At 54.0% G+C, this 12,342-nt stretch overlaps 5 protein-coding genes across 5 annotated transcripts; 3 read left to right on the top strand and 2 right to left on the bottom strand.

The window, feature by feature from the left end:
- Nucleotides 1–150: 150 nt before the first annotated feature.
- On the bottom strand, nucleotides 151–1,128 carry G647_04385 (uncharacterized protein; the record flags this gene model as incomplete). Its single annotated transcript, XM_008728729.1, has 3 exons — nucleotides 151–373; nucleotides 464–761; nucleotides 882–1,128. 3 exons carry the CDS (start codon nucleotides 1,126–1,128, stop codon nucleotides 151–153), a joined length of 768 nt encoding a protein of 255 aa, XP_008726951.1.
- A 458-nt stretch (nucleotides 1,129–1,586) lies between these two features.
- Nucleotides 1,587–3,556, bottom strand: G647_04384 (uncharacterized protein; the record flags this gene model as incomplete). The annotated part of the gene is made up of 3 exons (XM_008728728.1): nucleotides 1,587–2,020; nucleotides 2,079–2,873; nucleotides 2,941–3,556. 3 exons carry the CDS (start codon nucleotides 3,554–3,556, stop codon nucleotides 1,587–1,589), a joined length of 1,845 nt encoding a protein of 614 aa, XP_008726950.1.
- Nucleotides 3,557–5,092: 1,536 nt separating this feature from the next.
- G647_04383 (uncharacterized protein) lies at nucleotides 5,093–6,250 on the top strand (the record flags this gene model as incomplete). Its single annotated transcript, XM_008728727.1, has 1 exon — nucleotides 5,093–6,250. One exon carries the CDS (start codon nucleotides 5,093–5,095, stop codon nucleotides 6,248–6,250), a length of 1,158 nt encoding a protein of 385 aa, XP_008726949.1.
- A 1,464-nt stretch (nucleotides 6,251–7,714) lies between these two features.
- On the top strand, nucleotides 7,715–9,598 carry G647_04382 (uncharacterized protein; the record flags this gene model as incomplete). The annotated part of the gene is made up of 3 exons (XM_008728726.1): nucleotides 7,715–7,796; nucleotides 7,877–8,236; nucleotides 8,325–9,598. 3 exons carry the CDS (start codon nucleotides 7,715–7,717, stop codon nucleotides 9,596–9,598), a joined length of 1,716 nt encoding a protein of 571 aa, XP_008726948.1.
- Nucleotides 9,599–10,244: 646 nt separating this feature from the next.
- G647_04381 (T-complex protein 1, eta subunit) lies at nucleotides 10,245–12,113 on the top strand (the record flags this gene model as incomplete). Its single annotated transcript, XM_008728725.1, has 3 exons — nucleotides 10,245–10,293; nucleotides 10,398–10,889; nucleotides 10,975–12,113. The coding sequence occupies 3 exons, from the start codon at nucleotides 10,245–10,247 to the stop codon at nucleotides 12,111–12,113; spliced, it is 1,680 nt and encodes a 559-aa protein (XP_008726947.1).
- Between the last annotated feature and the right edge of the window lie 229 nt (nucleotides 12,114–12,342).

The following is a 12,342-nucleotide window of genomic DNA, read 5'->3' as shown; positions in this document are numbered from 1 at the left end:
CGGTGCAGTACGGACTGTATCGCCTTTTATGTCCTGCCAGTAGCTAAGATTTTCCCAAACTATTGCTTTACCCTCAGTAATATACCTCGACTGCTGTCTCTGACGGGGTTCAACCCACGGTGTCATTGTCACCACGTATACTGTGATCCCTCAACTTCTTCCGCCCCTCGACAATCCAGGCCCACCCTCTCTGATCTGCAGATAGTCGGCCTCTCCAAAATCCCTATACTCCCCATCCTTGGTATACGTGTAGTGCCAGGCCCGCCGTTCAGCACATTCTGCAATTTCCAGATAGACCTTTCCCGCGGCGGGACCGTCAATTTCTCGCATGACAGGCAATCCCGCCACCGTGCGCTCATCCGCGTAGTAGAACCTGTCGCCGAAACCAACAAAATTCAATCATCAGCTTCGATCGTGTTCGCGCAAGCGGCCATCAAACTGAGAGAACTAGAACAGAACTAACCTGATTCGCTCCTTCGCGTAGATCACCGAAGCGAAGTGAATCCCATAAGCACAGGTTGCCTTCGCGCAGCCGAAGCAGAACCGGTTCACGAACGGAGACCGGTTGAGTATGTTTCCTGTAAAAATGAACGTCCTCCCGGGCATCTCGGCCGGCAGATTGCGAAACGAAGCAACGGCATGAGCCATGGCGATCAGAGGCGTCGTGCCGTTGACCGCCATCGCCGTGTGGAATTGAGACACCTTCTCCGGCATGAGCGAGGCGAACGGGTCCGCCGGGTCGTCGAGGGTGTACTGCACGGCTGTTTCATAGCAAAATCAGCATACAAAGTCAGCGTCTCAATATATATACATATACCAGGAGAGGAATATGTATACGTCTACACAACGCAACGCAACGCAACGCAACGTAGTTAACGCACCATTGTACACTACCACGCTGGGAATGCCGACGTGGAGTTTCACCTTCTCAAACACTTCCGGGATGCAGTCGGGATTGCTGAGGTCTGCTCGAATATGGTGATGTCCGCTCTGCTGTTGAGGACCTTCGTCCAGTGATCGGGCCACGAGCGCGACCTTGTAGCCTGCTGTCGAGAAGGTCTGCGCTATTTTGGCCCCGAGGTTGGATCCGGCGCCTAGTAGAAGAAGGACGCGAGGAGGTGAAGACATGGCGGGGTTCGGCGATGGGCTTGTCACAAGTCGAGATCACAAGTCATTCAAGGAGTAGGAGGGAGCACGGAAAGGGAGATAGGAGAATGGATCTACCAGCCTCGTTTGATATGGTGAAAGGCGTCAAACGTCCAATTGTAACCACACGCCCGATGAGACGGGGGCTGAACTTTACGACACAACGCGATATCCTCGCGCATGATTGCGACCCGTGTCCGATACCGGTCGCTGTCTCGGCTTGGATTCAGGCATCAGGGTGAGATGACAGCAGTTATGCTCGAAAGCCTACTTCAGCAAAGACACCAACGGTACGGGCATAACAAGAGCTTTCAAGGTCTGGGAGAGATGGGGGGGATTGACCAAACACTAACTACTGCCAGGTTGTGGAACCACTCAGGAGCGATCTTTGGTAGAATTGCAGCTACAAAACTTCAGGTACTAACTCTCTATCCAGCGGACTACTCCCGGCCCCAGGGAAGGCTCAAGTACAAAAGGGGAGCATGCTGTTGAGAGCCATGTGTGTCCGTCTCTTCAAAGCCAGCAGAGGCGCGGTACCGAGGGATCGTGGCCTTGAATGCCCGGGCAGGATCCCACCACAGAGCAGCAACCACATCGTTCTCGGGAATGTTGTACAGTTTCGCTACGGTGGCGGGGGACAAAACATCGGCGCCCTTCACCTTCTTGTAGATCTCCTCGTTGGGAAACATGATGTCAAACGTCACTTCATATGGGCCCGCGATCTTGCTGCGGACAACGGAGGCGATGTCGCCGAGGTAGCAGGTTCCTGTCGCCGGCTCGGGGCGGAGGTAATACTTCTTTGGCTGGCCAGTCTTTGCCAACAGAGCGATGCTATTAGCCACCGCGACGTCGGCTTTCACCGCCACCTTCTCACCTGTTCAACCGGTAAATAAAAGGCCAATTTTGGGTCAGGGGTTCTACTTCAGACTTACCACGTGTGTGGACGAACGTGTTCGGCCCTTGGAACTCCTCCACCTTGAATGGGAACAATCCGACAGGGTCTGCTTTATGCATAAGGTGGTATATGCAAAACTCAGGCACTGGGCCGATCGCTGTTTCACACGGGGTGATGGGCCAGGCGAAGTTTCCAGCTGTTGCGAGTTGGCCTGGGTATGGCGAGTGAGTGAAGCCCATCTTGGTCCTATTGGCCACCTCATTTGCCTGCTCCTGCGTTGGTGCTCTGCACTGCACCACAATGCAAACCTCCTTCGGGAGGCTCTTGTCCGGCTCAAGCGCGCCCATGACGCCGTTAATGCCGTAGGTGATGACCTTGGTGTCGTACGGGTAGTCTGAAGACATTCTGCTCTTCACCGTTTCCTTGACGGCAGGAATCCAGGTGTCGAGCTGGGAGATCAGAATCGGGTCCCTGAAAGCCCCAACGAAGCTGGACTGGTACCCGTTGACCCGCGCGGCTTCCATTTTGACGGTATACTCGCCCTCTGGCTGGTGGATAAACTTTGCGCCCCGGACTCTGACAATGCGTTCGTCAACCTGCTCATAATTCATATCTCGCAAGTGAAGCTCTCCGCCGGGTCCCTGCAGAACATCGGGTCGGCTCTTTTCATACAACAAGTGCGCGGCAACCGAAACCGGGGTACACCGGGCTCCTGGTTGGAGCGGGACCAGGTCGAAGCTGTCATGCCGGATAATTGCCAGACATTCTCGGGACTTGGGAATTGCACACTGTGCTCCGCACTCCATGATCTTGCCCATGGCGTAGTTAAGAGCTGTAAGGAGGATCTAGTTAATCATCTTGTACAGAAACATACTAGCATACGAGCAGTGAGTACTTACCAGTGTCTTCGAAGCCGTGGTGAAGGCAAAATGCCGCATACGGAGCAGGGTCGTAGGACCGACCACCGATGATGATGTCGAAGTCGGGATTCTCATCCATGGCTTTGACATATGGCTCCAACCCCATCTGCGCAACGATTCTAGTTGCACTGTCGATATCATCCTCCACGAGCTCAGGAACCGAACGTCCACACGGGCTAATGAGGTTGTCTTTGAACTTCTGGCGAACAATGTCCTTCGGGATCTCTGCATAGATACTGATGACTTTCATGGGCCGGTAACCTTTCTCAGCGATGATCTCTTTGATGATCTGGGTGCTCATGTCAACGAACGCGTTGGATCCAGAGCCACCAGCGGAGCCAATAAGGCAGCGAACACCGCGGGTGTGACAAGCTTTGACAAGTTCCCCATAGTCTCTCCTGTAGCCTTGCATGGAGGCCGCGGTCTTGCCAAGTGCGAGCCGCCCAGGACCACTATCTGTGGAACCAGCATCGGCAATGATAGCGTCCACGCCAGACTCGACAGCGTCCCAGAAGACACCAGAATTCCACCCCTGACCGAACTGGCCGACGGGGGTCAAGATTCGGAGTTCATCCCTGGTCTTTCCAGGAGACATGCTTGCGAGAGATATCAGACGATATGATAGGGTGTAATGTTGGGAGAGGTACTTTCTGTGTGCTCGATGCTTTTTCCAAATCTGCAATTGACGACTGAGAGATGTGCTCCTTAAGACTTAAGACCTCCCTCCCCCTTCACACTCGTTTTTATTCGTTGCCGGAAACTCCTCATCGGAGTAACATGCGATGAGGCCATGGCGATTCCCCAGAGAAGTTCTCCTGACTGCAAGCCAACCAGATCTTCCGCAGGGCCCGTTGCCCCATGGGAAGAGGAATTCGGACTGCGAACGCTCCATCGACCAAGAGAGAAGCGAGTCGTGGAGGAAGTTTTGTGGGGAAGTTGGAGATGGAGGATTGCGATTTAGCAATCGGGATCGGAATCTGTCGTCTCTCTGGAGATGCCGGTGATTTGAATTGCTTCAACCTAATTAACAAGCCAGGCTAGGTAGAATCGAAATGTACTCAAGCGGTGAGATTCTCGCAATGAAACAAACTCAATTCGGGCGGCTTTGACAATGATGAGTGGTGGCATAGAAGGAAAGCAAGAGGGTCGTGACTACGGAGACTGAGAGTTTCCTGAATCTGAAAGTAGGATCTATCTACTATAATCAACTTTGGTCCTTGGGTTTTCGTTGTTGAGAGATATGAGCAAAGAACAAAGTAGCATGACCTAGGTATACAGGATATGAGGGTGACTTGGTAGGTAAATTAAAAGTGAGAGAGGTGAGAGGTGAGTGAGCCGCGTGCGAGTGTGCGTGAAAGCGGCACGGCGGGGGAGAGCCAATGGGAGCAGGTTGAGCTCTGAGCAGGTTTTCCATTGCTTACTTAAGTAAGCAACCCAAGCCACGATGGCAAAGCTTCACCAAGGCTGACGTATTCGACTTCGACTTCTACGTACTCCGTACTCCGTAAACCTTTCCCTATCTGCGCCTTCGTAGGTCACCACACAGTTCCCAAGTGATGTATCCAGAGGCCCCGCTACTGCATGGGTACTTACTCTCTATACGACTGCACCGAGGACGGGGTGACCTATTTTTGAGGGTATGTGGCCGCCTCGTCCTATCCCATCTCGAGCCGCCGTCCGCAGACAGGCAATGAACATCTTGTGCCGGTCGGGTTTCAGAGTTAAACATGAGCAGTGAAACATTTTAGACAACGGTATGTCACCGAGGGCATCTAGCGAAACCATCTCGGCATGATCGCGAATACGTCTGTCGACATCAGATGCAGCCAGCCTTGGAGTGCCTTGGCCATGGTCGGTGTTGGTATGGTAGAGTGCTGAGCGCATACTTTCCGGTGGTGTTGAAGAACTTGCTCGTCGACTGTGCGAAAGAGCACAGCCTCATCATAGACGGGACCAACATCATGTATCCACGCGTCTACACGAACGCGGCTGCCGAGGACAGCAATAGTCTTCTATCGGTCCTCTATAAATGAATGAATCTGCCATCAAAGCCAGAGCCCTTTCCAACCCCGACAGAAGCTCGCGTGCATCTACTCGAGAAAGGACTCCATCCATTATCCAGACAGCAAGCATGCATTTTACCCATCAAATCGGCTGCCAGTTCGCTGCTGTCCTAGCCTTCACGGTCCTGGCCAAGGCTGCTCCGCAAGTTGGTTCCCTCAACAATACTACACCTGGGGCACCTTCATCCATACCTACGCTGTTTCCCGTCGGGGCGAATGGCCCTAATGCGCCCGTGGTGTTCCCGCTGTCCAATGGCTTCCCAAACATCGCCAACAACACGCCTGCGTTCCAGGCATTGACGGTGCAGGCACACGGCTCCATATCAAATGCACCACCGCCGCCCTCCCTTGCGGCCGATGACCTTCGAAGTCTCAAGGTCGTCCAACTCCAAGAGACCTTCGAGGTGTACTATTTCACGCAACTATTGCTGAACATCACAAACAATGTTCCCGGTTTCGAGATTTCCGACCCAGCAACAAAGGCGGACATCGTCGCAAAGTTGACCGTCATTCAAGGCCAGGAGCAGTGGCATGCCCTTCAAGCGGGTGGAGTTTTGAGACACTTCAATGTTTCTCAGATTCAACCCTGCATGTTCAAATCTTCGGCTACCGACTTCGCCAGCGCCATCTCGTTGGCCGCGAACTTCACAGCCGTGGTCATCAGTAGCCTGCAAGATGTTGCAGTGAGACTTGGCCAGAATGGCGACTCGGGCGTGATTCGTGGCATCGTGTCCACTGTTGGCCAAGAGGGAGAGCAACAAGGCGTCTATCGCACGCTCCTCCAAGACCTCGTTCCTGCTGACCAACCGTTCCTGACGCAGTCGACACGCGAGTTTGCCTACTCGGCACTTCAGCAAAACTTCATCGTCCCCGGCACATGTCCGAATGACAACACAATTGATGTTCCCATTTTCGGCACGCTGAATGTCTTGACGAAGAATATCCGAGCGGTGGATCAGACCCTTACTTTCAGCATACGGACGAATTCAACGCAGGGGTTGAGCTTGGTGTACATCAACCAGCAGAATCTGCCCATCGTGCAGACAATCAGCAACGCTACCTCAAGGAACGGGATGATCGCCTTTCAAGCCGACTTCCCTTTCACCAAGAACAACCTGAATGGCCTTACCATTGCAGCGGTCACGAATTCTAGTGGACCGTTCATCAACGCCAATGATGTTGCGAACAAAACGCTCTTCGGCCCTGGCTTGATCTACCCAAATTAGCGATAATGACGGCCGGAATATACCTGGTGGATTAGGAGGAGATCGAACTGATGGTGAAACCGATAGCATTTTAGCCACGTTGGCGTAGTTGGAAATGTGACCTAGCCACCATTGGGTGGGTGACCATGACTGTGGCTGAGTTTTCGTATGGACGAGGGCCGAGAAGGAGCAATGCATTGACAGCCGCTGATGACGTGCAATACAGTATTTTGCGCGGCTCCATTGGGCGGTCAGTCAGCAGTGACCATCAAATGTCAGGGCCAACACTCGTCTTTCTTTCGGGTCCTAAACCTCTTTAACCAATCTTCCCTTCCGTCTTCCACTTTTCCAGTCTCAATATCCGCTTAAGTTTGCCTTGACAGCCGCTCACGTCTGCATTAAACATTTTCAAGTCACGGCAACGTCATCTATTTGACAGCTTCGATCACGATTCTGTGACACGGCGGTGAGGAAACACAGACAGTAGTTGACCTGTGCGACGCGACAACGATCATTGTGATTGACGGGCCCATGGAATGGTGTCGAATCACCGGCCCGTGCACCAATTGACGATTCATCGACACGGACCCAGGTTGCACAAAGCTCAGTATCTGCATTAGCACGTGCATGGCACCACGAGAAGAGCGTAACTTCGATGTACTTCGCAGGTGTCAACAATCTTACAAAAAGCGCAGCCTGCATGTGGAAGCTGCTACAAACATCCGACGGCGGTTCTCCTGTTGAGGTTGCTCTCTTCTGTCTCCGTACGCCGCAATCTGTCTCCGGGCGAGAATCCTGCCTGCAATGCAAGTGTTCAGGTGATGTACTTTTAGCTCGCCTCCGGAACTCCGCAGGGTTCATCGCTCTCATAACTCGTACTCGCACTCGCGCTCGTATGAGTAATAGTTCGAGGCGGGAGAATATGCGTGGGATTCAACCGAAGAACAGCCTAATTCACCACTTCGCAGGCGGTAAACAGCATCCGGAACACTCATATGCAACCCGCAACGGGCATCGCGCAGCATCCTTCCCCACAGACAGCAAAGCCCAACGACACAAGATCCTGCTAACAGAGGTCGATCTCAGATCTAACCGAAGTAGCCCGCTGCCTGAAATTTGACTGGCGACCTCAGGACTAAACCCTGCATAAAGGCGGTGCGACGAGTAATTAAGGTTCCCCTCAATTTCAAGGATGGCGCTGATGAAGGCATCATGTTCCGTTTGTGAGGCCTGTGGACCGTCGCTGATCCCCGCCACTCTTTGACGCGAAGACTCTGCAGAGGTGTGTGAGTGAGTGAGTGTGTGGCCTCTGGCTCTTGGACCATTTTCTTTCTCCTGGGTACGTTTTATTCGGATTTTCTCCTTCGTGTCGGCTTGGGAGGAATTTCGAAATTTGAGTTGCGGAGTTTATCGTCTCTCAGCCTCCCGCCGGTGCAAATTCATCCGGTCCAGACCAGACATTCCAGACTCCAGACTCAAAAGGTCATGCCGGAACAACATGAACGATCCGTCCCGCCACCGCGAGAGGGCGATGATGCTTATCCTTACAAACAACTCACCGTCTTGGGTATGTTGTTGTCACGTCTCTCACAACATCCACCCCGTTACACCACCTTCGACCCCGTTGCTGACCAGTACCATGTGTAGCATTATGTCGGCTTGCAGAGCCCATTGCCTTCTGCTCAATCACGGCCTACACCTTCGTGATGGTCGAGGACATCAAAGGCGAGGAAGATGCATCCTTCTACGCCGGTCTCCTGGTGTCGGCGTTTGCCATGGCTGAGGCTTCCACCGCGATGATCTGGGGCCGCATCTCAGACCGATATGGGAGGAAACCAATAGTGCTATTTGGCCTCGTGGGGGTCGCTCTGTCGAGCTTGATCTTCGGCTTCGCCAAGAAGTATTGGGTGGCCTTGCTGGCGAGGGTAGTCGGTGGGCTCCTGAACGGGAATGTTGCTGTTATGCAGACCATGGTGGCTGAGATGGTGAAGAGGCCAGAGCACGAACGTAAGTCTTCCCACGCATGATCCTGTTGACCATGCGGATGTGTCTGTATGCATGGGTGCGGACTACAACTGACCTACGTGAATCCTAGCGTCCGCATATGCAGTGCAGCCCTTCGTCTGGAGTTTGGGCTCGATCGCGGGTTCGGCACTGGGAGGTTTCCTGGCACAACCTGCACGCTTCTACCCTGACGTATTCTCCCAAGACGGCATATTCGGCCAGTATCCCTACTTGCTACCGAATCTAGTGTCAGTGGTGGTCATCGTCATCGCCATCATCCAAGGCGTCATATTTCTTGAAGAGACGAATCCGAGGTCACCTGCCCCAAGCCGGGTCCCAAGCTATCTGCACATCCCTTCGAACGGTGTCGACGTTGCCAACGAGACGACGTCTTTGCTGCCACCAAGGCGACGGAGGGCATCGGCAGTCAGTGCCTTTTCAAACACGCCTGGGGGAGTGACTTACGTGGCGGAATCAATGCCTCTGCCCGTTGACCCGGCATTCGATCTCCGGCGCGGCTCGTTGGCCTCTCTCGGCTCCATCCGACTACAGCATAAATCAAGCACGTTGGCGCGGCCTGCCCTCCCACGTGTTGAGACGGGGGTCGAAACCGGTTTCGACTCCGCAGTTGTGGAGGATGATGTTTCTGAGCACACCGCGAAGGCGGAAAAGATCAAAGCCTTCAACAAAGGCGTCATCATGTGGACCATCGCGCTGGTGTTCCAATCTTACCATTCCATGGGGTTCTACTCACTGTTGCCTATTTATCTCCTCGACGACGCACGGCGAGGCTCGCGCGAGCTTGATCTCAAAGGAGGCCTCGGCATGACTTTGCACGACGTAGGAGCCTACCTCGCCACCGGCAGCGTTATGTCGCTGTTTTTCCAAGGCGTGGTCTTCACCATCTTCGTGGCGAGATTGGGCGTCTGGAAGGCTGTGCTGTCAGTCACAATCCTGAGTCCTTTCATCTACATCGTTGTGCCGTTTCTCTCCCTGTTGCCGAACCCCGGGGCTGGCGTCTACGGCATCCTCGCGTTGACGAGTTTCACTGGTGTGGTTTCGTTCCCAGCATTCCTGATTCTGCTGAAGAACGCGACCCCCTCGCCGTTGGTGTTGGGCGAAGTGAACGGGCTCGCAATGTCGGCCTGCTCAGCCGCCCGGACAGTAGCGCCACCGCTCGTTGGCATCTTCTATAGCAGCTTGGGCTCGGCAGGCGCGTGGTGGAGCTGCGCAGTTGTGGCCATCGCGGCCATCTTTCAGTTCTTGTTGGCCCCGAGGCCGAAGGACGACGAGGAGGAAATTTTGCGGAAGGCCGAGACGCCTGCGGTGGAGATCCCGGCGACTGCTGATGCACATGTACAATAAGTAGCAAGATGAGCATGGAGAGGCGTTGCTGGTTCTGCGGGTCGTGTCAAAGGAGGGAGAGGCCTCTCCGGGCGTAAGTCATTGTCACTACAATCCAAGAAAGCGGGACACCTTCAAAAGGCAGAAGGTGCCTGAGAAGAGCTCTGAGAAGAGCGCTGAGTCGTGAAGCGCTATAATTTCGCGGATAATTTACATGCAGGACAAGTACTCCGTACTGTCTCAATATCGCAAATTGTCCTCAGTGTCAAGTCTCCCCTTTCGACGCACTCGCTTTGCTGAAAATCGCATTCGTGCCAGACCGCCATCTCGAGCTGCAGCAGGCCGGCCAACCCTTTGATTGATCTTGGGTAAAAGACAACAAGTACGGAGTACGCTGACATGAAACTAAAGTCCACATCTCGTCTTCGCGACACAAGCTTGCTATGCACCGCAGCTTCTGCAGTAAGCCAGCCTAAACTCCACCGTAGCAGCGATTCCCCTCAAAACTGCACATCAAGTCTCTATGCTCCGTCCCCAAAATTCACAAGGCTCAAGTTTCGCGGGCCCAAATTTCGCAGGCCGCACCGCAACCACCGTCCTCCTACCCTCGGTTGATCCAGTCTAGGGCGTTGTTTTTGGTGTCCTTGTTCTTATTGTTCTTGTCAATATGGCAGCATTTGGGGGCCAAACCCCCACGATCATCGTGCTGAAAGAGGGTCAGTCATTACCCCATCGTTCCGCAAGAATATTGTCTTGCAAAAGACTCTTGCGGAGATTGTTTGCCAACTGACCGACCGACTGACTGTTTGGCCTCTTACAGGAACCGACGCTTCCCAAGGAAAGGGTCAAATTCTTTCAAACATCTCCGCTTGCCTCGCCGTGCAGTCTACGATCAAATCCACGCTGGGCCCCTACGGTGGGGATCTGTTACTCGTCGACCAGAATGGAAAGCAGACAATCACGAACGACGGTGCCACCGTCATGCGACTATTAGACATCGTACACCCCGCCGCGCGCATCCTTACGGACATTGCGAGGTCACAGGATGCTGAGGTCGGCGATGGGACGACCTCGGTGGTTGTCCTTGCGGGGGAGATTCTCAAGGAGGTCAAAGAATTGGTCGAGCAGGGCGTGAGTTCGCAGACGATTGTGAAGGGGTTGAGACGCTCGAGCCAGATGGCGATCAACAAGATCAAGGAAATCGCCGTGAGTGTGGATGACACCAAGGACAAGAGGGAGACGCTGCGGAAGTTGGCGGCCACGGCCATGAGCAGCAAGCTGATTCATCGCAATGCTGGGTTTTTCACGAAGAGTACGTTTGCCTCCACTCGCTTAGCCTAACCCATTTCTTTGAGGGTGGGTATGTTTGGGATTGTACTAACGGTGAGGAAATGTAGTGGTTGTCGACGCAGTCCTCTCCCTCGACCAGGAAGACCTGAACGAAAAGCTCATCGGAATCAAGAAGATCACCGGCGGTGCGCTGGAAGATTCGCTATTCGTTGATGGGGTTGCGTTCAAGAAGACGTTCTCCTACGCTGGCTTCGAGCAACAGCCGAAGTCGTTCAAAAATCCCAAAATCGTCTGTCTGAACGTGGAATTGGAATTGAAGGCAGAAAAAGACAACGCTGAAGTGCGGATTGACCAGGTATCCGAATACCAAGCCATCGTAGATGCAGAGTGGCAGATCATCTATGACAAGATGGAGGCACTGTACAAGACGGGCGCCAAAGTGGTGCTCAGCAAACTGCCCATCGGCGATTTGGCCACACAGTATTTCGCAGACCGGGATATTTTCTGCGCCGGTCGTGTGTCAAGCGATGACTTGGAGAGGGTATGCCAAGCTACCGGTGCGGTCACCCAGAGCACATGTAGCGACATTCTCCCTCAACATCTCGGGACGTGTGGGCTGTTCGAAGAGCGGCAGATCGGTGGTGAGCGGTATAACCTGTTCAGTCAATGCCCAGAAGCGAAAACCTGCACACTGGTGCTGAGAGGTGGCGCCGAACAATTCATTGCCGAAGTTGAGCGGTCGTTACACGACGCCATCATGATTGTCAAGCGCGCACTGACGAACCACACCATTGTGGCCGGAGGTGGCGCAATCGAAATGGAGGTTTCAGGCTACCTTCACCGGTTCGCTGATAAAAATGTCCCACACAAGCAGCAGGCAGTGGTGAAAGCTTTTGCAAAGGCTCTGGAGGTCATACCACGCCAGCTATGCGACAATGCCGGTTTCGATGCGACAGACATCCTCAACCGACTGCGAGTGGAGCATCGAAAGGGACATGTCTGGGCGGGCGTCGACTTTGATCACGAAGGGGTGCGGAACAACATGGATGCGTTCGTGTGGGAGCCAGCCCTGGTGAAGGTCAATGCCATCTCCGCGGCTGTCGAGGCGGCGTGTCTGATACTGAGTGTCGACGAAACGATCAAGAACGAGGAAAGTCAAGGTCCGCAGGCGCCGGCCAGGGGCTTGCCACCAGGTGCCGCTCAGCGGGCATTGAGGGGCAGAGGAAGGGGAATGCCAAGACGGTGAGGAAGACAGGATGAAACTTGGTATTGCCCGCTCTGCTTGACACGACGGCAGGCATACAAAGGTTCTCGGACAGCAGTCTGCGGCGCAGGTTATGAATACCCATGACGCCCGAGGGTGTGATGAATGACTCCACGACCAGCTGGGCTAGACTCATGAAGGGGGAAAGAAGACAAGGCGTCGAGACGAGCCGCGCAGGCAGCTGCTGATGCCACCAAGGCTTGTCCGAAGG

The sequence above is a fragment of the Cladophialophora carrionii genome (genome assembly GCF_000365165.1).
Source record: "Cladophialophora carrionii CBS 160.54 unplaced genomic scaffold supercont1.3, whole genome shotgun sequence".
NCBI classification, from domain to species: Eukaryota; Fungi; Ascomycota; class Eurotiomycetes; order Chaetothyriales; family Herpotrichiellaceae; genus Cladophialophora; species Cladophialophora carrionii.
The sequence above is the reverse complement of the archived record's forward strand: the minus strand, read 5'-3'. Positions and strand labels throughout refer to the sequence as shown.